Source organism: Panulirus ornatus, chromosome 53 (assembly GCF_036320965.1).
Source record: "Panulirus ornatus isolate Po-2019 chromosome 53, ASM3632096v1, whole genome shotgun sequence".
NCBI lineage: Eukaryota > Metazoa > Arthropoda > Malacostraca > Decapoda > Palinuridae > Panulirus > Panulirus ornatus.
Genome location: NC_092276.1, coordinates 11,206,994 through 11,231,060, shown reverse-complemented (window position 1 = coordinate 11,231,060; position 24,067 = coordinate 11,206,994). Strand labels below are relative to the sequence as shown.

At 43.6% G+C, this 24,067-nt stretch overlaps 1 protein-coding gene across 5 annotated transcripts in view; it reads right to left on the bottom strand.

Moving 5' to 3' along the window:
- Nucleotides 1-13,806: 13,806 nt before the first annotated feature.
- Nucleotides 13,807-24,067, bottom strand: part of LOC139765235 (protogenin A-like) — a 140,580-nt gene continuing 130,319 nt past the window's right edge. For all 5 annotated transcript variants that reach the window (XM_071692574.1, XM_071692571.1, XM_071692570.1 and 2 more), the window contains exon 8: nt 13,807-16,442. In XM_071692574.1, the coding sequence (XP_071548675.1) occupies nt 16,339-16,442 (104 nt within the window). In that variant the 3' untranslated portion in view covers nt 13,807-16,338. The remainder of the gene's footprint in view (nt 16,443-24,067) is intronic.

Genomic DNA, 24,067 nt, shown 5'->3' with positions numbered 1-24,067 from the left:
CACACACACACACACACACACACACACACACACATACACACAGGTGTTGTGGTGGCTTAGCGTTACTGACCTCAACATGGGATAGTCCCGTGGTCGGATTCGCATGGGTTCGAATCCTAGACGTGGCTGTCAGCCCACACACTAACCCAGGTGTTCATCCTCCCCTCCCGGCTGGTCGAGTATCTGACTTATGAGAGAGAGTGTGTGTGTGTGTGTGTGTGTGTGTGTGTGTGTGTGTCTACATACGTGGGAGTAAGGACAAGATAAACAAGGTTGAGACGAGGCAACACTAGTGTGAAACTGTCTCTCTATAACACACAACTAGCAATCACACATGAGATTGTTTGCTGCTTTTCACAGTTTCTGTGACGAGACCAGCTATTTGAGGATGAACCATTATAATACCTCCTCGCTTCCTCGAACAGCTAAGCTGTACAATGCTTATCTTCCTTTCGTCTTTCTCCTCCTATAGTCTATGTATCGTCACTCCGCCCTCACAAGCATTCTGAAGTCTGGGATGTTTGTTATTCATATGTTTGCACCTCACTGTGAACTCCTGGTGGCTAGATTATTTCTGTCAGTACCTGAACACTTCGGAGATGATGATCGACGAGAGGGGGAAAAAGTAAGTGGTATGTGGTGAATGTGGGTCAAGCGTCAGGTTCGTACTTGGGAGAGAGAAAAAGGCTTTCCAAGTAGGAATTCACCTGTCGATATTGTCCAGCCAGAAACTTTAATATCTTTTTTTCTTTATTGATGGTGAAGGGTTCGATTCTGCAGGGGAAGTTCATTTTCATTGAATATCTTTTTTTTTCTCTCTCTCTCTCTCCTCCTCGTTCAACGTAACGCGAGTTTATACAGTCATTCGCGAGATGATAACCCACCCCTTAAAAGACATTGTGACAGGCAAGCAGATCTGTCGAAAAATGTTGGCATGGTATACCTGGTTGATGTTAGACAGAAAGGTATTCAATGGTTGAGCGTATTAAAAAGACTCATAGATTCGTGGCTTCCCTTTCTCCCATCCTTTCCTCTCTTATATTCTCCTTCTATCACTCCCTTCGTCTACAACGATACTAGAGTCATGGTTCCCCTTCTCCTCCTCCTCCTCCTCCTCGTATCCTTCATATATCTGGTACCATTTTCTCAGTCAGCGACGCCACCACCCCACATCCCTCTCAAAACGCAGGTGTGGAAAATCTTAGAATCCTCCATTGGGTTATCTGCACTGCTGACTACAAAATGGATCCGAAGATAATCCTTCAATATCCCCTATTTTATGTCTCGTGTCTGTGCACTAGACATCTGCCTTTTGCCGGCTAACAAATTCCACTCAGAGCATGTTAGGAAAGGGCAATTAGCTATTGTTTTTGAAGCAACGTACAATTAGCTATTGTTTTAACTTAGTTTGGTTTTAGCATAAGCCCTTTAAGCTGGGCGGATACCACACCCAACGGAGTGGACAACCTTCGTGTGTAGATGGAGGGAGGTGGCTGAACAGTCTGGTTGTCTATGCTGTGGTTACCTGTCTGTCTTGGTTGGTTTGCCTTTGCGTGATCAGTCGAGAACAAAAAAGTGAAGTATTGTTCTTTCTGTTAGTTTAGGAACACTTGTGTTTTTTTTCTATAGTTCTACCCGATATTCTTACGTATTCATGTTGGGGTTTCAAGAGCACTTGCCTCTCTGCCAGTTAACCAAAATAGAGGAAGTATGAAGTAGACCTTGATGTCATCTGTCAGACTTGGGTCTAACCCAAGAGAACCTAGTGATAATATCTGAACCACAGAACCTCATCAAAAGCATTGGTTTCCATTCTAATAGACCTGCACACACTCCAAGAGGAAAGGTAGAACTAAACAGCTTCTCTACCAAGATAAAGTCTCTCCTGATCAAACTTCTCGTTTTCTTTTGCAAGAATTCAGAGAAGAATGGCCTTTTATTTCTCTGTCCCGGAGAACAATGACGCTAGTTTTCTCTCTGACTCTCCGCTCACCTTGTCGGGATGACCTTTTATTCTGAAACAGCCATTTAGGCGTAGTTATCCTTATCGTTATCTTGGACGGGTCAACAGCATTTCCTTCCTGCACATCAAACCTAAACGGGAGACTGACAGGATTTTCTCCATTTGGAATTCTGTACGCAGAAATTTTCGTGGGTGTGCCTACGTTAAGGTATGTATGAAAGGGCTTTGAATTGCAACTTAGAGAGAGGTGTTAAGGCTATATGACCTTTAATGCATCGTATGTACGGTTGAAAGTTTAAAAGAAACCTGTGCATCTTGATATTCTCCAGTTATAATACCTTTTTCATCGCTGCTAAATCCATTGCTTATTACATTCACCCTAACTGTAATGTTGCCACAGCTCGAACCTCACGACGAAACTATGAAGGAAAAAGTTAGAAGAAAAGGCAGAATGAACTCTTACGTGTGTGTGTGTGTGTGTGTGTCTGTGTGTGTGTGAGTGAGGGGGGTAAGTAAGTCGTCAAGATCCTACTGAAGAAGGGGTTTTAGACGACCAGGTAGGGATTCCCTTCACCCCCCAGCTAATCACCAACTTCCTCAAAGACTTCGATGTTTTTTATCGAAAGGTTCGGCGATCTGGGGAGGAGGAGGAGGAGGAGGAGGAGGAGGAGGAGGAGGAGGAGGAGAGGAGGAGGAGGAGGAGGAGTGGTCCCATCCATGTAGGACGAAAACGATCACATTGTTCTCCCATCTGTAAATGAAAAGAACCATTCTCTCTCCCAGGGTCACCGTGGGACGACGCTAATGAAGACACAGTATCGTCTGAAAGAAGAAGGAAGGAGGAAGAAGGAAGAAGAAAAAAAAGGAGAGGGAGGGAGGGGAAGAAGGAGGAGGAAGAAGGAGGGAGGTGTTTTCTCCCCTGTTCTGAGAAGGTCACAATCGTTCATCAGCTGATCTTTGAGACAAGAGGCCATAATCTCTTTCTCTCCCTACCCATATAGAATAAAGTTAATTTCAAAAAGTAATTCTCTCTCTTTTTTTTTTCCTCGGCTTTAATCTCCTGCTATATAAGGTAGCCCCTCTTTTTGATGGCCACGAGTGTTTAATGCTATTGCCACTGTTATGGGAATAGAGTTCTATCCTCTTTGTCGTCCGATGCTCATCTCTTGATGGGATGGGATGGGATTAAATCTCCCTGAATTCTGAGTTATCTTATCCCCTCAAATGACGCGGGTAGAGAATGGGTCTCAAAAAAGAAAAAAAAAAGTCTGAGGCCATGTGATCTGGTTGTCTCCCTGCGACATAAGAGTAGCTTGGAAGGAGCTGTGTGCACGAAAGGTGAAGCGAACCTTAAGGAAATGGGATGTCCAAAGATTGAAGAATATGGCTCGCAGGTGTTGGTTGGTGGGGTCGAAAAGAATTCACTCCTATCTCAAAAGACAACGTATATACTCCCACTAAACGAAAACTGTACTATCCAAATCAAGGAGAAAACTAAGATTCCATAAAGGTATATGAAAAGAAAAGGACTCACGAATTGGCTTAACGAGTTTCTCGATATTTCTTATATAATTTGATCCACATACAGCTATGTGCCCGTGAAGCCTCATACGCATTTCGGAGACGAATCCTAGAACCTTCTGTTTCTTGTGTACAAGCTGAGGCTTGACGCCACAACCGTATCGAGCGCGTTCGAACGCAAAAAAACCGAACATATACGGCAGGAGGTCAAGAGGATGTGAGCACGAAAGATGGAAGCGCAGGGGAAAGGAGACTTCTTTGAGGTTTCTATGGACCGGAGAGAGGATTAGGAATATGTTTTCGAGGAAGAAAGGGATGTTATGAGTAGAACAGGAGAACACAAGCGAGGAGACTGGGCGAAGAAATGGTGGCTGGCAAAAAGGAGGTTAGAAAAGAGATGTAGCGAGTATTGTGAAGAACTGTTGAATGTATAACATGAATGTGTGGCGGATGGCATGCGTGTAGAACGAGGTGGCATGAGGGAGGTGAGGGCATGTGTGTCATGACGTAGGACGGAGAGAGAGAGAGAGAGAGAGAGAGAGAGAGAGAGAGAGAGAGAGAGAGAGAGAGAGAGAGAGAGAGAGAGAGAGAGAGAGAGAGAGAGAGAGAGAGAGAGAGTTGAGAATACGCGCCATTAAAAGTAAGGTAACTACGTCCATCAGGGGTTTCCTTTTAAGTTTAAATGGGAAGGAATTAGTGGTAGGGGGAGTGGTTTTTTTTAGGGTAACTGGGATTGGACTTGGCTGCGGATGGAACCAGAGGGAGTTCAAGTGAATTACAGGGTAGTAAGTAGGGATTAAGGCCCTAGGTGTATTAAGGGGAGTGTGGAAGAAGAGATGAGCATCAGTTAGGTCAATGATTATCATGCATGAAGGTACAATGATCCCATGAACGTTGCAGGGCTTCGAGTCGTGATCCGTCAGTGCAGGAGAAAGGAGAAGGGTGGCCATGCTGGAGATGAACTGGCCGAGGATGTAATACGACGTGATCGTGTGGGAAATGAGAGTGTGTGCAAGACGTGTGCGTTAGTAAGAGTAGCGCAACGAAGAGGACTGACCTGTGTGTGCTGAAATAGTCCAGACATATGGAAAGGGTTAGCAGCGAAGAATGACTGTGTAGAGGACAATAGGAAACTGAAGAGGAGGTTAGATGAACTGAAGGAGACTTTGGAGTATAGTGACTTGACTCTTAAGGGAAGAAAGGTATGCACGGAATCGAATGATATGGATCGATGTGGTATATGAGGAGCGACGTGTTGTTTACGGTGCAATTCAGGGCATTTGAAGTGGTCGACGTAAAATATTAACCAGGCTTGTAGGGTGTGTGGGGCTTGGGTGTGGATGGCGGGGGTCTAGATCTGGTTCAACTTTGAATGACAACTACTAATTGGAAAATTGGAGGCTAGCAAGGGAAGTCGATTTTCGCTCGTTCTTGATGTGTCCTCGTTAAGAGCCAGAGAGGCAATTAGACATGAATAAAAAAAAGAAAAATTACTCGTATCATTAATGGAAAGGACCCTCCGAAACTCGACACTAAATCTGAATGTAACAGCGTCTGAAACAAAACTTAAGAAACCCTGACAAGAAACCGCTTTTATCTTCTGTTCTTTGACGACTGAATTATGACCATGCGTGTCCTCGTTTTCTCTCAACTGTAGCTACATGATTGGAGCCACCAACTCTAATTTTGAAACACAAATCAACCCAGATCACTGTGCAGGTCCCAACTTCGAATCATTCTTTATGTGTCTCAGTCTCAAAGAGAATTAAGGCAAATATGAATATGAAAGACTACAGTGGGGGAACCAGTCTATGAACGCTATCAACCCACTCCTATGTTCTCTTGTATTTGCATTGGCATTAAAGGTAATATGATATGTAATGGAGTATTTTCAAGAGATATGTTTTGCTGCTTGAAGATGATTAAGCTCGATATACGACAGGGAACAAGACTCGAGTTCTGCAGTGGGGAGGATAATTTTTTTCACAGTTGGTGTGGTTGTAGTTCTACAGTGGGTTTGTAACTACTTCACGCGCTTGCGTAAATTTGACTCATGACTGCTTTTTCCAGGGCAAGTTCTCTTTTTTCTTCTCTTCTTTTCTCCTCCCACTAAATCGTCAGGTTTGCGTCCCCAGACAGATCTGTTTGTATGATCAATGACACTCCCACCACCACACCAACCTCCGATACTGACGAAAAATGAACACCATTCATATACAAGAAAAAAAGATATTCGTGATTATCTTTCACAATCATGCTAAAAGATATTGGTGATATTTCCGTTTTTCCTTTGGTTCTACGTATCACAAGACTTTCCGGTCGTAAGAATCTAAAATTTACGAGGGGAAAAAGTATTTCCTTTCTGTTACGTATCTCCAGGCTCTTGCGATAGGCCGTCACAATAAACAGTGATGCTTGCATGTTGTGGGTGTGCGAGAACGAGATGTGGGGTCAGGTGTCCACGACACTGATATATTTACTAAGTTAAGATTGAGTTTCTGGGCGTCGCAAGATTAAAAGCCATTGCAGAACATATACAAGTCAGCTACGGTGTCCCACGTCTCATGTATTTCTTCGTCTTGGACACAAACAGCTGAAGTTTCCCTGAGGTGAAGCCAATATATATATATATATATATATATATATATATGGTCCTCTGTGGTGTAGCGTTCAGCGTTCCTGACCATGACGCATTCACTGGCCGCCCAGGGTCGAGCGCCTGGGTCCGAATCCTGATTGTGGCAGTCGGTCCTCAGTCAACCCAGCTGTTCACCCACCCTTAGGCATTGGTCGAGAAAATGGGTACGTGGCTCAGGCTAATGGCATGGCTTTGATTGCCGCCCTCAGTTACCCGTGCCGTCTCAGCTAACATAGAAAATATAATAAAGAGGGAATAAAGGATAAGAATATATCTATATATATATCCCTGGGGATAGGGGAGAAAGAATACTTCCCACGTATTCCCTGCGTGTCGTAGAAGGCGACTAAAAGGGGAGGGGGCGGGTGGCTGGAAACCTCCCCTCTCTTTTTTTTTTTTTTTTCCCTAAAGAAGGAACAGAGAAGGGGGCCAGGTGAGGATGTTCCCTCTAAGGCCCAGTCCTCTGTTCTTGACGCTACCTCGCTGGTACGGGAGGTGGCGAATAGTATGAAAGAAAGAAAAATAAACGTACTACATCATCCTCTTACACCACGAGACGTGGCGAAATCTCGAACCCCTTCTCTGCACCCTACCTGCGCCAAAAGAAAAGGGTTTTGCCTCGGCTCAATAGCGCGCAGTGGGGTGTGTGTGTGTGTGTGTGGGTTCGGGGTTAGGGAGGTCGGGTGGAGGTGGAACGTTCTCATTACACAAGAGCATTATTGCGGCGATTATTCGGTGAGGTGGAGCGTTGCGTTTCCGACAACTCTCTGGCGCTGATCGTTTTGGGGGAGGAGAGGAGGGGAAGGGTTGGAGAAAAATGTGTGTGTGAGAGAGAGAGAGAGAGAGAGAGAGAGAGAGAGAGAGAGAGAGAGAGAGAGAGAGAGAGAGAGAGAGAGAGAGAGAGAGAGAGAGGCAGAGAGGATTGTTACCGAGAGAGATAGATAGATAGATAGATAGATAGATAGAGAGAGAGAGAGAGAGAGAGAGAGAGAGAGAGAGAGAGAGAGAGAGAGAGAGAGAGAGAGAGAGAGGATTGTTACCGGGCTCCTCCGCCTGCAGTTGGTTATGCCACCGGTGAGAAGTCACTATATAATGATGATGATTATAATGATAATACTGATAATGATGATGATATTTATGGCAATAATGATAATTGTGATAACATTCATAATATATCATGATGGTATATGTATAGTATTCATAATGAATTATGATGGTATATGTATAAAGGAAAATATTCTTTCAAACTCGTTCCTCGTTTCCCGCGTTAGCAAGGTAGCACCACATACAGACGAAGAAGGGCCACATTCGCTCACATCTACTCTCTAGCTGCCATGTGTAATGCACTAAACCTATATCCCCATTGACCTTTCCGAAGTTTCCCCTGATCTCTATATATTACCTGGTTCAGTCCATTAAAAGCACGTCGCCCCCCATATACCACATCGCTCCAATTCATTCCATCCCGTGAACGCCTTACACCCTCCTGGATGTTCAATTCCGAGCACTAAAAACTTTTTCCACTCCATCCTTCCATCTCCAATTCGGTCTCTCCTTTTCCCTTGTCCCCACCACTCCTGACAAATATACTCCTTGAACTATCTGAGATCCTCTTTCATGCTACCGATTCGAACCCGAAGTGACTTTCCGTTAATCTTTCGTGTTGCCAATCATTACCTCTGCATCCTTATATTGTATGTTTTTATTTTCAATTTCTTTTATGTGATATTTAGACATTTCTAATTTCTTGTCATTTTTCAGATCTTAGCACAGTATCTTCTTTTCTTTCATCAATTTTCTTTTGCCGTAGAGGAATGGAACGCGACGATTTTTATTGCCCGACAATTCTTTTTCCTTCTCTTTTACTCCGATCGGTTCAATCTGGCGCGAATCTATTTTTCGAACGAAGGCTTCGAGATTTTCGAGGCTTCATTGCACAATAGTTCGTAGAATTCATGGGGCAGTGGTTCGAGACTTCCACTCGATAATCGTCCAAGGCTTCGTGAGGATTCAGGGGATAGTGATTCGAGACTTCACGTGAAATTGGTTCCAGCACACAATTGTCACTGTCCACTTTGCAACCAGATTCCGTCACAGCTCTTCCGCGCTCAGGACCAGAGACAAGAGATATGAGTGAATCTGGGGTTCGGGTGGCATGTGAATCAGGGTTCGGGTGGCATGTGAATCAGGGTCCGGGTGCAATGTGAACCAGGGTTCGGGTGGCATGTGAATCAGGGTTCGGGTGCAATGTGAACCAGGGTTCAGGTGGCATGTGAATCAGGGTTCGGGTGCAATGTGAACCAGGGTTCGGGTGGCATGTGAATCAGGGTTCGGGTGCAGCTTAATGTATGAACGACATCAGACACATCAATATTCATTCACAATTTTGAAAGTAATGCAGTCTTCATCTTTCTAACTTGACCAAACCTGGCATATCACATGTACTCTAATGGGCAGTCAGCGAATTGGTATAAAACAAGATAAAACAAGAGAAGCGTAATGGGTGGCTTATTTCAAACACAACCAGGACAGCCGGTACGCCTGGCGAGAGAGAGAGTGAAGCAAGAGAGTGAAGCTTCGTACTTGCTGATGGCTGGGTCTCAAGAATCGAAAGACCAGACAGTATTTTACAACTACGAAAAAGAGACTTAGAGACACTTTGAATAAAAAATTGCACATCGAAGGTATTTCAAAACAAATTTAGTAATTCCACGACGTTTTCTAATTATGAACTAACCATAGTTATAACCTTGTCTTCTCAGACGATCTTTTCATATGCTTCTCGTTCACGAATCATGACCTGTTTCGAATCTTTCTCTCGAGCGTTTCGGAAACGACTTTTTCATTTTTGGGAAGGAAACCCATACTGGATCGAGCGTTGAATCAATCATCACAAATAAACCCCGCAATTACACCAAAGCCAATATAGTGAGGGAAAAAATGAACAAGCATGAAAAATCACGAAGAAAATGAGCGATAATATCACTGTATATTGTAGGTGGTGACTGGCGTCGATGAGCCACTAAGACTTGCCGAGTGTTGACTGGTATCCAAACCCGCGCATGCGTAATGAATCGACTCTTCCGCGACGGATTCGCACCAAAAAATTGGTAACACACTTGTTCCGCTGAACGTACCTCACCAAGATCAATCAAACATATACACAGAGGCGGAATGATATATGGTGAACGACTCGATCCATCACCAGTGATTGAGCAACGGTGTCTGCGCCAATTTACACGTCATTAACTATCATTGACCCACAAGTAGAGGGAGCACCATGGCCGCTCGCTCTGTGTCGGCAGCATTCGTGATAAGATATCGTATCTCTATGACACGTGTAAAGGGTTACGATAATGTGATGGGGAGGTCGTATAGAGGTGGGGGTTATAAGATGGGACAGAAGAACCAATAAGGGATGGTGAGATGGGCACTTGAGCTGGAGGGTGGATGGCTTTTTCCCCCCCCCTCATTCATATGATTCGAGATGGGATCGAAGCCTATGTAAAGGACACTTTTTCACAAACGGGTCCTTGGGTTAAAGCCCCGCAAGGAGGACTTCCTATCCACACAGGATCCAGCAGATCCAAGGGCTTAGCTTCACTCAGTCGTAGGGAGAGAGAGAGGAAGGACTTCCCTGAAGCGTGAGGTTCCCTTGTCAACTATTGATGACGATGCCTCGTCCATGATGACTTTTCCCTTGCGATGCGCGAGGCACCTTCGGCGAAGCTGTGTCACTGGACTACAGTCTCCTAAGAGAACTTCTCACTCCAAAGAAGACGACGCTTCCCTGCTACGGGTGGTAACGCAGCCCTGGGCTCCAAGAACCTTTAGAAAAAGACCTTAGATATCACCAGGACTCATATACATATGTATATATATATATATATATATACTTCACACGCTACCCTCCTGACAGGAACATTCGAAGCGCCACCATTGGTGTGGGAGCTCAGAATTTTAACGACTACGTCAGGGAGACGAGGAGTGAACATTCCCTCCTCTTCAACATGCATGGTATCGGTTCATATCCTGCAGTCAGAGAGGCATTAAGTCTTCCATGAAAGTTCGCTCTCGTCTATATATATATATATATATATATATATATATGTATATATATATATATATATATATATATATATATATATATATATATATATATATATATATATACACACTTTCTATGAATCCACGGGGAAATGAAGCACGATAAGTTCCCAAGTGCACTCTCGTGTAATAATCACATCATCGCATTTTACACGACACACAAATACACTTAAGAGAACCCACTTCACTACAGTTACACACGGACCACACGCCCTCTGTAATGGCACCCCTAAGCACACACATACTAGCTGTGCCAGTAATGGCACACCCGAGAACTGTCAGCCCCTGACATGAACCCACACTAAGTTAGACAGACAGACGACGCGCAACACACAATACATACACACACACACACACACACACACACACACACACACTCATGCCTGATTTAGGTTTTTCATTCAGTACCTCAAAAAAAAACCCCAAAAAAACGAACGGCATCAAACGAATTGACAAGTTGAAACACCAAACCAGCATAATTAAACACGGTGATTATACGACACAAATCTAAGTATACTAACACGTTAAAAAAAACTAAACCAGGATAATTCAATAAGGTGACTATACTATACAAAACAAGTATATAAGATGACTTTTTTCTGCGCAACACAGAACACGACACGTCTAAACACGACGTCTTTACCAGATAAAACAGGTAAACATGATCACTTTACTGCACAAGGAGAACGAGTAAACACACCGGCATATAACAGAGCTCAATAAGATGACTTATTGACACAGAATATATATATATATAAAATTTAAGGCACTAAAATCACATCATAAAGGTTAAACCTTCACAATCTTACACCAAATATATAAAAAATAAGGCACATAAAACACATTTATAAAGGTTAAACCTTCACAATCTTACACAAAATACATAAAAGAATAAGGCCCCTAAAACACATTTATAAACCTTCAAAATCTTACACAAAATATATAAAAAATAAGGCACATAAAACACATTTATAAACCTTCAAAATCTTACACAAAATATATAAAAAAATAAGGCACATAAAACACATTTATAAAGGTTAAACCTTCACAATCTTACACAAAATATATAAAAAATAAGGCACATAAAACATTTATAAAGGTTAAACCTTCACAGTCTTACACAAAATATTTACAAGAAATAAGGCCCACAAAACACATTTATAAAGGTTAAACCTTCACAGTCTTACACAAAATATATAAAAAAAATAAGGCACATAAAACACATTTATAAAGGTTAAACCTTCACAATCTTACACAAAATATATAAAAAAAATAAGGCACATAAAACACATTTATAAAGGTTAAACCTTCACATATAATCTAGTTGCATATACAGTTCAACACGGGATGATAAATGGGATCTATGAATCATCGTGTTGTATCCCCCTTACCTTTCTTCTCTTCTCTCAACATGAGACTTCAACTGCAAAGAGCGCGACTGTGCTCAACTACATCACTGAGGGCCTTATTGGAATACCTTATCATTCTTTAGCTTTGGTCTTCGTAGCCCTTCTGCAGGTAAGTACCCCTCTGCAGGTAGTACCCTTCTGCAGGCAGTACCCTTCTGCAAGCAGTACCCTTCTGCAGGCAGTACCCTTCTGCAGGCAGTACCCTTCTGCAGGTAAGTACCCTTCTGCAGGTAGTACCCTTCTGCAGGCAGTACCCTTCTGCAGGTAGTAGCCTTCTACAGGCAGTACCCTTCTACAGGCAGTACCCTTTTGCAGGCAGTAACATTCTGCAGGTAAGTACCCTTCTACAGGCAGGTTTTTCCCCTCTCAGAAGTTTCTCCACACTTTATTATCTACCAATCCTTCTATGACCTCCTGCCTGCCTGACCTCTAAAATATCTCTATCCCTTCCTCTCTCTCTCTCTCTCTCTCTCTCTCTCTCTCTCTCTCTCTCTCTCTCTCTCTCTCTCTCTCTCTCTCTCCTCTACACACCACTCCTTTCTGACCTATGACCTCCTACACAGTCCTGCCTCTCTGACCTCCACAACCTCTTCCTCTCCCTCCCTTCTCTACTCACTCCTGCCTCTCTGATAACCTCCTCTCTCTCTCTCTCTCTCTCTCTCTCTCTCTCTCTCTCTCTCTCTCTCTCTCTCTCTCTCTCTCTCTCCTGGCTTCTTCCTGAACCCTATATCCTCTCCTCCTCCTCCTCCCTTCCTTCCTCTCTCTCTCTTCTCTCTCTCTCTCTCTCTCTCTCTCTCTCTCTCTCTCTCTCTCTCTCTCTCACCCCCTGCACATCCACTTCCTCCTCCTCCTCCACCCAGCCCCCCCGACATTACACACTCCTGCCCTGGGCCTAAACCACTGACAAATGTACGGGGCGTAATGGCACTACAGTGTACTCTACGTAACGTAGAGAAGTACAACATAAACTTACCTCTTGTTGCCGGGGATCTCGCTCGTCGCTCTATGACCTAAGCTCGTCCATCCTCTTCGTATTTGGTTCTTGGATAGATCAAGGCCTCTCTCTTTTTTTTTCTTCCCCAGTGGTTTTACCCTAAAGTTCTTTTCTAAGTGTATCACCACTACGAAAGAATTCCGAGTGCGCCATTTCTTTGCTGTAGGGTATCTGAAGAATGATGTAAAGGCCAAAAAGACAAGAGATAGATAGATAGACAGATAGATAGATAGATAGATAGATAGAGAGAGAGAGAGAGAGAGAGAGAGAGAGAGAGAGAGAGAGAGAGAGAGAGAGAGAGAGAGAGAGAGAGAGAGAGAGAGAGAGGGAGTGTTTTGGGTACAACACTGGCACAAGACGAGGCCAATGCGACGCTTGGACAGTATGTATCTTCACCACACAACACACCATCACCGACTACTCACAGCAGCAGTGGTTCACACCCCAGCTAACGCCAGCACGGCGCATCGTTCGGGGCGGCTAACGACCGTTCGCGGGTCCTTAACAATCAAACGACCAGATGGGAACTGTATATCATTAATTACACTCTAGGTATCACTTACATCTTCTCAAACTCTTTACCCCTTCCATATGTTTATGTAGACTATGATTTCGTAATGTATCCTCCAATACTGGTTCGTTTGTTAAGCCTACAATTGGCCGCTGGCTTGTTTGTTGCTCGTTTCCTGTTTACCAGCAGCTCGCCAGTATTCTGGGAAGACTCAACCAGGTTCATAGGTCCCGCTGAAAACGATGACACTAAACCAGTCTGTAAAGACATACCCCTTAAAAAATTATTCATCCATTTATTAAAGGCTTTTAACTAGAAAGTTATGTGCCCAACTTAACTTTGGCGATTTAGTCATTTGATGAAATGCCTGATTTATGAGATGGCCGGTAACACACACACACACACACACACACACGTTACTGGACTCTGCGAGTGAAGAGGCACCTTTGAAAAGACAGTATCACTAGGAGTATAGTCTCATTATAGAACACTTTACTCCAAAAGAGTATTTATATATACATATATAGCTTACCCTGCTACTGGAAGTAGCGCAGTCTTGGAGGTGTCGGAGCTTATGGAAAAAGACCTCCACAGCACCGAAACATTTTCCTTAAAAGGGATCCTGGAAGCAAGTATTCATATAGAGGCAAACAAAGGAATTTATTCTCTCAGTGTACATTTCCTCAGCAGTGTACATTTCCATAGCAAGCCTGAGGTCGTGTGACAGTCTCATGGGAATCATACTCAGTCTGTCTATGAATGTTTATTAAAATCCATTCATACGACATAGCAAGATAATAATGGTTGAAACTGTTCGTCTTCATCAATCATACATACACATCTTGTGGTAGAAAGTTCTTGGCAATTGCTCAGGTGAAACATATCGACAACATTCTAATCTGGGAGGAACACCAATGTATATATATATATATATATTTATATGTATATCTCTACACAATCGACAGACAGTATATATATATATGGTGAAAATAACATCAAGTTATGGCCATTCGTCTAAGAAATCTTGAGTCTATGAGCATTGGTCATTTTATTTTATTTTTTTCAGTCTTTTATGCCATAGACAAGGTAAGTGTACACTACAGATGGCTATTACAACGTGTACATGAGTACTTTTCGTACTAGCCCTGGTTGCATCGTATGTACAAAATCACACGAGACCATTTTGCTGTATATGTTCCTCCTGGCAACGTATCAAATGGTTTGAGTCGTGGAGATGAGATGGAAAAATCATATTCTTAGAATGTAAGGTTTATGCTAATGATCCAGTCTGTTTATTATTGTATGATGGGCAAGTAGGTAAGTGGAGGACGAATGGTCTAGGATCTGAGGACAAAGTGGATGGTGAGTGGGTGGTGAGTGGGTTGGGAGTGGGGGGAGACCAAATTTGAAGTTGAGGACATGTTAAGATCTGGCTGGGTACCGGTGGTCTGTGTAGCTTGGGGACAAGCTAATTGAGGAGGCGTAAGGACACTGTGTGCACTGAGAGTGAGGGAGGGAGGTTGAGTGAGCTGTGAGTCACAGAGGCGAGTGAATGAAACAAGGACGAGTTAGGCTGTGTGAAGGGAGGGATCACTGGGCAACGAAAGAAACAAACACTCTTTCCTCTGCATATTTTTTGGGTGCTACTCATCACCCAGTCCATAGGATCCCAAGAGAAGGACTGAGGTATTACGTCGATATTGCATTTATCATTGAGCATAGTTCACTTATTTGGGTATATCACCCAAGAAAAGTGGACTTAATCAAAGAGGAGGTTGGAGATAGCCCCATTGTCTCACATCCATCCACTCGGCTCATTAGATAGGACAGATGAAATGTCCGTCAGAAAATCATTTATACCTTTACTTGCCCTCCCCTATTGAAGATCGGTGCAATGTTGCTTTCCCCAGTTGTAGGTCAGTGTAAAGATAAGTTGTCAATAGTAAGACGCCATCATTTGACTCTTATCAATCCGCGAAGGCTTTGCCTTGATGACGCACGAGTGCTGAGAGTACACAAGGAGTTCTCACATATTCTCTCACCTGAAGAAAGATCAAAGACTTTTCCCCAAGGTCGGGGAGTGTGGAACTAGCCATCACTTGCTCCAACGCAGTAGTGGCGGCGGGAAGATAGAACAGGTTGCCCAGAAACGCTATGGCTAGATAACGAAGGGTATGGGACGCCCCTCCAATCCCTTGAAGCTTCGTGTCTACCCCCTTTAGTGTTGTGGTCTCTGTATGCGGTTCAGGTATACAGTAAATGCCAAAAGGAGGATGGATAAGGCTGTGGCGGCAGCTGCAAAGACGTTCATCTCGTGTAATGGAGTGCTCAAGCCCCACCCTGGCTGTGATGGAGCAGCTGCCAGGGTTATTGTTTGAGAGTGTAGCCCAGCCGAAAGAGGGGAAAGAAAAAGCAAAACACATTTGTCGTAGTTGTGGTATAAAACGTAAGAATGGGGCCACATTACTTCACAGCATCCCTCAACGTCTCTGCACTGGGGTGTGTGGGGGGAGGGCAACGAGATAAGGAAGTTTGGGTACAAAACAATCCGTTTCCTCACTCACAAACTCTCTAGAATATAGAGACAAAGGACTTAAGTAAAGGGATGGAACGTAGATGTAGGAGATCAGAATCTGTCTCTTCGTGGTGGCTGGAGGGAGGAGGAGGAGGCGTGGAACGTAGATGTAGGAGATCAGAACCTGTCTCTTCGTGGTGGCTGGTGGGAGAAGGAAGAGTAGGTGTGGAACGTAGATGTAGGAGATTGTGATGATGTGGAAAGTAGATGCAGATGATCACAATCTGTCCCATCGTGGTGCCTGGTGGGAGGAGGAGGAGGTGTGGAACGTAGATATAGGAGATCAGAACCTGTCTCTTTGTGGTGGCTTGTGGGAGAAGGAGGAGTAGGTGTGGAACGTAGATGTAGGAGATTGTGATGATGTGGAAAGTAGATGCAGATGATCACAATCTGTCTCTTCGTGGTGGCTGGCGGGATGAGGAGGAGGCGTGGAACGTAGATGTAGATCAGAACCTGTCTCTTCTTCGTGGCTGGTGGGAGAAGGAGGAATAGGTGTGGAACGTAGATGTAGGAGATTGTGATGATGTGGAAAGTAGATGTAGATGATCACAATCTGTCCCATCGTGGTGGCGGCTGGTGGGAGAAGGAGGAGGAGGAGTAGGTGGTACGTGTGAGTGTTATCATCTTAAGGTGTGAGGCAGCAGGAGGCTCAGCAGTAGGACGGACATATGGTGGCGACTATTGGTTGCTCCTCCGTCGTGGTGCATCGCCCGGGGCTCCTCATCTGTCCAAAGAGAGAGAGAGAAGAAGGCAACAGTCACTTAAAGAGAGATAGGAACATGGATCAGAGACCTAAACCATTTTGTTACTAATATCCAAGATATACGAGGGTAATAATCGAAAAATGTCATACCATTTTCCGTTGCATTTGATCAGGAAAACTAAACCAAATGATTTGAAAACAGAAATTGAAAACGCTTAACAATAAACACTGAATCATGCAACAGAAGGAAATAGAACTACTAATTTTTGATATTGTCCCTCGAAATAGATTCTGAAATGGTCGTGATTTAGCAACAGAAGCGACAGAATCTACACCAATATGTAAAACAATATAACAAAGAAAAGTCTATAACTCAATCATCACGCAACCCTGAAAAATACAATGAATCACCCGGAATTAAAAACAAAATATCTAAAATTCCAGAAACATGAAAAATAACCATAATTCACGAAGAGAAACTAAATGTATGATTACATGAAAATAAATTTTGAACTTCCATAGGCACAGAAATCATACGCCATGCAAAGCTGGGATAACGGAATGCAGTTCACAAACATTTCTTCCTTGGTTATCGTCCTCAAGAAAATGAAAATAGAAGTCTGATTGGATCAGGTCAACACGAAGGCTTATACAAATAGAAAACTGTAAATGGTCCTTAAAAATTGTTAAGGAAAGAACATGCATAATGGGAATTCATTCAAGAATTGATAATCTTCAGAGAACTAGTCATTTATCTCACACACTATGCTCGGCAGAGGGGTAAATCAACAAGTGAATAAGGACAGCAAATAATGTGTTCTAACACTTAACAAAGAGATCCAGATAATGTAAATATCATAGAGGAACCTATTTCGTGTGTGGTGGGGTGGCGACGTAAATGGATGAAGGCAGCTAGTATGGATATGTACATGTGTATATATGTATATGTCTGTGTGTGTGTGTATAAGTATGTATACGTTGAAATGCATATGTATTTATAAGTGCGTGTGTGTGGGCGTTTATGTATATATGTGTATGTGGGTGGGTTGGGCCATTCCTTGTCTGTTTCCTTGCGCTACCTCGCTAACGCGGGAGACGGCTGTAAAGTATAATAAATATATAAGAATAAATAATATATATATAATAGTTTTCTATTCTTAAATGGTGTGTATATCGTCGCAAAATCCCCGAAAAAGCGAGTCGCAATCCCCACTATGATGCTATACACCTGACATCCAGGTCACCCCTGGTTTTGGCCCTTGACTGCTGGTATATTGCAACACAGACACATACGACTCCTACTGTTATATGTATATACCTACCCTCCCTCCTCCTCCCTTCCTTCCTTCCTTCCTTCCTTCATTCCTTCCTCACTGAATGAACCTCATCACAACAGAGATTTATATCCGTTGGCACAACATAATACAACATTGTTGTGTCTTGGCCTGGTCGAGGGCACATTCTAGCCAGCTGAGGAAGAGGACACGTCTCTATGAATAATTGCTTTCGGTTCTCCCGTCCTCGTGGGAAGAGCTGAAATCATTTTCCTCTTTTGTCTCTCGAATGCGGAAGTCTTCGGACATGATTAATGAAGCTGAAATATCCCAATCTTGAAGTCCCAGAAATGTCATAAAAAGGTTGTTGTTAGAATTTCCAAGATGGAGAGGTCTGTGTCGAACAGGAATCATAACTTCGATAGATGATTGGCTAATAATAAGTCCCATTAGTGTCTTACGCCAAACTCTTTGACCAATGGGTAATCAAAAGAGACCCCAAGTCTTGTGTATAATCACCAGACCTGATGAGAAGCAAGGTTCTCCACTGAACTTTAAGAGCATCTAGTCCTTTAACCAGACAAGCTCAACCCTTTTTATACACAAACCAGTGTAGCATCGATCCACATTGGGATTGAAATAGTCATTGTACAACCAATGCCCCATCATGAATATGGCCATATCACACGAGGCCATATAATCACTTCAACCTAATAATCCTCCGGCCATCCCTCTGGAATTAGATGATGTTGCTGCTCAAAAAGCGATTAATCCTAAAGTCGAAATGGGAATAATACTTAGCGATTAATCTCAATTTATCAGAGGGACTTTTCCACAGCATAATCTTAGGCTTGATATTTCAAGAGATTATTGCTTAGATCGTTCGCATTAAAATAGAGAGAGAGAGAGAGAGAGAGAGAGAGAGAGAGAGAGAGAGAGAGAGAGAGAGAGAGAGAGAGAGAGAGAGAGAGAGAGAGAGAGAGAGAGAATATAGAATGCAAACTTCGCATTAAAATAGAGAGAGAGAGAGAGAGAGAGAGAGAGAGAGAGAGAGAGAGAGAGAGAGAGAGAGAGAGAGAGAGAGAGAGAGAGAGAGAGAATATAGAATGCAAACTGCAATATTTTTTTATTTTGTGGGACACCAGATCATAATTTGCCCTCGTGAAGGTAGAACTCGCATTGCCTCTGCGTTTAATGGACTGTTTTCAATATAAACTCGCGAGTCTTTTTTCCTCGAAGACAACTTGGAACGTCGTGATCCAACGTTGGTATATAAGACCTCTAAAAGAGAACTAGAACAACCCTGGTCAACGCGAGATTGGTCGCATCTGATAACTGGAAATGCAGTTGATTTGAGCTGTTAGTGGAGAGCAAGGAAAACTCCCCTAATGTACCTTGACAGAGGAGTGCTTTTCATTTTTGCTTTTTAGATAAGGATGAAAACTCCCCTAATGTAACTTGAAAGAGGAGTGTTTTTCCTTTTAGCTTTTTAGATATGCATAAAATACTGAAATGCTTAACTTTGAACTCTACATAGATTATCCAGTTAAGTGAATGCATCATGTTAACTTCCTATGTTGTTTTTCTTTTGAATGACTAATTTCTCTGCTTACCTGAATATGATGAAAATTTCTTTGGTTCCCTAATTATCATTGTGTAATCAGATGAAGGTCTAAATAGTTTCTGACATATTTAGTAATTACTAGAGAGTAAGCTAGTATAAAGAGTTATTATATATATATATATATATATATATAGAGTGAAGTGGAGCGATGTGGTATACAGGGGTTGACGTGCTGTCAGTGGATTGAATCAAGGCATGTGAAGCGTCCGGGGTAAACCATGGAAAGCTGTGTAGGTATGTATATTTGCGTGTGTGGACGTGTGTATGTACATGTGTATGGGGGGGGGGGGTTGGGCCATTTCTTTCGTCTGTTTCCTTGCGCTACCTCGCTAACGCGGGAGACAGCGACAAAGTAAAAAAAAAAAAAAAAAAAAAAAAAAAATATATATATATATATATAACATTGTACAGACCTCACGTACCAGGAAGACAGTCAACGAATAGGTGTTCATCATGGCTTTTAAAGGAGATGGACGGTACTCTGTCCATCTGTCCGTCTCTCTCTCTCCCTCTCTCTCTCTCTCTCTCTCTCTCTCTCTCTCTCCATCACTTATCACCACTCCACTCATCACCACACACTCAGCATGAGCACTTCCAAACCCCATACGCTTGGCCAGATATGGTGGGGACGGGGGCGCTGAAGGATCGAACCAACCGCCACACCACCTCACCACCTCACCTTCTCCCACCCATTGTCTGACATAGAGTTCAGCCCTTGGGTGACATCTACGCGCTTCCGATGGACCAGCGCATTTATGTGGGTCGAGAGGAACATCATCCATGATTCTGCTTAGCCAGTTGGTCGCCTAGTTAGGTAGCTTGAAGGCCTTTTCCTCCTCCTCCTCCTCCTCCTCTAGCTTGACCTGGGCCTGCTTGCTGGCCTCTTCCTCCTCCTCCTTCTCCTCCTTTTCTTGCTCGACCTGTGCCTGCCTGGATCCATCACCTTTACCAAGTGAGATGGAGTGTCAACACCCGTCTCTCTGAGTTAAGTAGCCCAGGGAACCTGACCTAATGTCGTTAAACACACACACACACACACGCACACACACACACACACACACACATACACACACACACACACACACACACGAAAATGTTTACACCCTCAGGTCTCTGGGGAATCACTGGGAATATTTGTATCCATTACTGAAATAAGAAGTGTTTTTATCTTTTTTTGAGAGGGGGGGGAAATGACACCGTGGTATACTTACTTCTTACGAGACCGAGAGGAAGAAAAAGGTAAAGTTGAGTGCCAGGAGAGTGGTATTGAAACTATGACAAAGGTGAGGAAGAAAAATAGATAACGCAAACACGAAATCACACTTGAAATGACTAGCTGTCAGAGAGTCTCTCTCTCTCTCTCTCTCTCTCTCTCTCTCTCTCTCTCTCTCTCTCTCTCTCTCTCTCTCTCTCTCTCAGAGAAAAAAAGAAAAGAAAAGAGTTTGGACACAGGCACTGAATACCTCACACCGGCAATATCCTACGGGATTTACCCCGAAGAAAGCCATAGTCACTCATTTTCGCCACAGTTTCTCATTAAGGTTGGGATGAGTCGACTCCATGGCCCAACTTATGAGGAAGCTGTATTATTCTCACCGTAACAGAACCTTGTGCAGCACGCCCTTAATATCCTAGATTCCATCTCCAAAATTTTTGACTTGCTCGCCTGTGTCTCACTAGCATTATGAATTCTTCCTGGACGGAGTTTGAAAAGGGTATATTTACGTGTTGCCTCGTCTTTTAACCTTCCCTTATATATGTATAATGACTTCACTCTTATATATGTACACACACAAACACACACACACACACACACACACACACACACACACATCAGCCTAGGACAGGCCCAAGGGGAGGGTGAACACCTGGGTTGGGTGTAGGCTCCCTGTCGAACCCAAGATTCGAACCGGTGCGGGTCCGATCCCAGGCTGGTCAGTGATGCTAACCACTACACTACAAAGATATGTGTATGAGTATGTGTGTGTGTGTGTGTGTGTGTGTGTGTGTGTGTGTGTGTGTGTGTATGTGTGTGTGTGTGTGTGTGTGTGTGTGGGTGTGTTAGGAATGCGTCGAGGATAAAGAAAGGTTTGATATATAGAATTAAATCATATCCTCACGTTTCCTATGTACAAGGCGCAACCCCTTCAAAAATATTCTGATGACCTTATCACCTATTTTTGGAAAGCCACACCAACACAGACACCACACGAGCAAATGAACTCCTCTCCACACGCAAAGAATTAAAACAAGACAACCAAGAATATAAAGCATTTTTCTCCCCCGTTCTCTCTTAACTCGTGTATTAATTATCCTTAGAGAAAAAAATGAGATGAGGCAAGTTAATATTTTACCTCACTTGACAGAGCATACCTCAGGCAAGGTTTATATCTGGCTGGAAAATACCTGGACAAAAAAATGGGAATAACAGAATGGTTTGGTGAAAACGCTTTCTGGCAGACGATGGGAAGGAAATTCTTAAGACGTGTACGAATAATTTTTTTTCATACTCTCCGAATCCCGAACAAGGGCAACAACAGTGGACCTGAAACATACACTCATCGAAATTATACGACAAGTGTTAAACAATCGCTTCAGCAAATGAGTCAAATCGCCACTCCATTAGACATACTCCCTTCTGAAACCCTACATCCCTAGTCATGTACGAGTTCTACTTTCTCGTCCATTCTCTGGGGCATACCTAATTCCTACAACGCTACAAATGCCTAATAGACGTATTTCAAAACAATGAATTGATGTTCTAACCTATACACTCGTATGGTGACGATAATCACACCGTATACAACTATCTACACCCCGTACACCTTCTGACTTACGAGACACCATGACATTTACACCTTCATGAACCTATTTAGTGGCAGGTAGAGCGTTGGCCTGCACACCCGCTCGAGCAACAGCCTCATCACAACCTCCGACCAAACGTCAAAGGAGAACATCACAGGCTTCCATTCACGTCTTCATGGGACTGATTCTCGAACCTCTGTTAATCTCTCCCTTTCATTCGGTGATCCTTTGGGGAATCAATGAGCCATCAACACTCCCTCACTATACCTACGCGTGAGCAGTCGGCTAAAGGCGAAGGCTAGGGTACACAAGCAGATGTTTCCATCTGCGACAACACATTACGCCTTAATTGGACAGGCGATTACAATTAGAACAAGTTTAACGGGCTAACAACACGCCAAATGCTGCAATAGGTGCTTGGCAGCGACAGAAGGTTTAGCACTGGTGTGGTAAGTGACATCTCTGTCGCGATAGGGCGACTAGGGGCTTATTTCCCACCAAGGGCCACTTCAGGGGATGAGTCTCCAGCTTCGTTGTCTCTCGCAGCCTTCTCTCACTCGCGTTCGGTCTTAAAGGTATAAGAAATAGGAGAGAGGGAGAGAGGGGAAGTCTAGATGGTTGAAGCAATCTAGTGAATATATCTAATTCCCGAGCCACAATACTAAGCTCTGTATGTACATGAACTTTATATGTATTGACGTTTTAACTCTTCTAGTTATAAGAGTCTACTGACTATACAATAGACGCTTTGAGATCGTTACTGGGCTGTTAGCATATGTGTAGTGTGGGAGTGTAATTGTCTTAGAATTATCTTGGACACCTGATCAAGGTCTTTCCAAGGTATTTCTCCACTGATGGTTCCAAATGTGAAGCTGTGTCGGCCTTAATGATCCGGAACAGTGTTGAAATCGAAAGAATGAATACACAAGACGTCACACTGCTATATGTAGGTTCGAAACCCTTGAGGGAATCATCTTGTAAGAGGTTTTTCCATCTATACGTACGTGGTCATTGTAGGGTTGACTGAGACGTGTCACCTGTCTGGCAAAACAGTGTAAATCTTTCCCATTTTCTTTCCAGGCTAGAGGTATGACGTACGATCCTTTTTGCCTCTGCCTCTCTCTCTCTCTCTCTCTCTCTCTCTCTCTCTCTCTCTCTCTCTCTCTCTCTCTCTCTCTCTACTTTCAACCAGGTTATACATCTTTCACTTTTTCCCTCCTCCCACACCGAACTCCCACTCGCTTGGCTGCAGTCATTCAGTCCACAGACATACAATCCCTCCATCTCTCACGTATATACAAACCCTTAACAAGACGTAATCCTACGACCCTATCGGCATGAATGCATCTTTAGTGGTGAGAACTCCTTCGTACCCAAGCCTTTTGACCAAACCTTGTCTCAAGCACTTGTATGAAAGAGCTACTCCCTCTCTGTGCTTGATATACAAGCAAGACATTGGCATTACAAGCAACAGACGGACCCAATCTACAAGGCAATGTGGATCTAAGAAGCTTATACACCGTCTTTACCTTCCCTAGATCACCCACTCCAAAACAGACCAGTTTTAGTATCAGTGGACTGGCCTACACCACAATCCAACACACCACCCAACCACTACTGGCCTACCCCACACCCCACCAACACCACCACTCTACCTACATCCTCCTCGGCGCCCCATGAGTGGCTTCCGTCGCTCAGGCCGAACAAAACATCCACTGACGCGGCGAGTCGTGTCGAGAGAGACAAGCACACACCTCCAGGTCGCTCTGAAGGACCATTCACCGTAAGGTGAGGTGGTCGGAGGTGGGTGGGTGGGTGGTGGGGTCTCTCTCTCTCTCTCTCTCTCTCTCTCTCTCTCTCTCTCTCTCTCTCTCTCTCTCTCTCTCTCTCTCTCTCTCACAAGGTCCGCCCCTTGAGATGTCTCTCATTCTTGACGTCTCCCC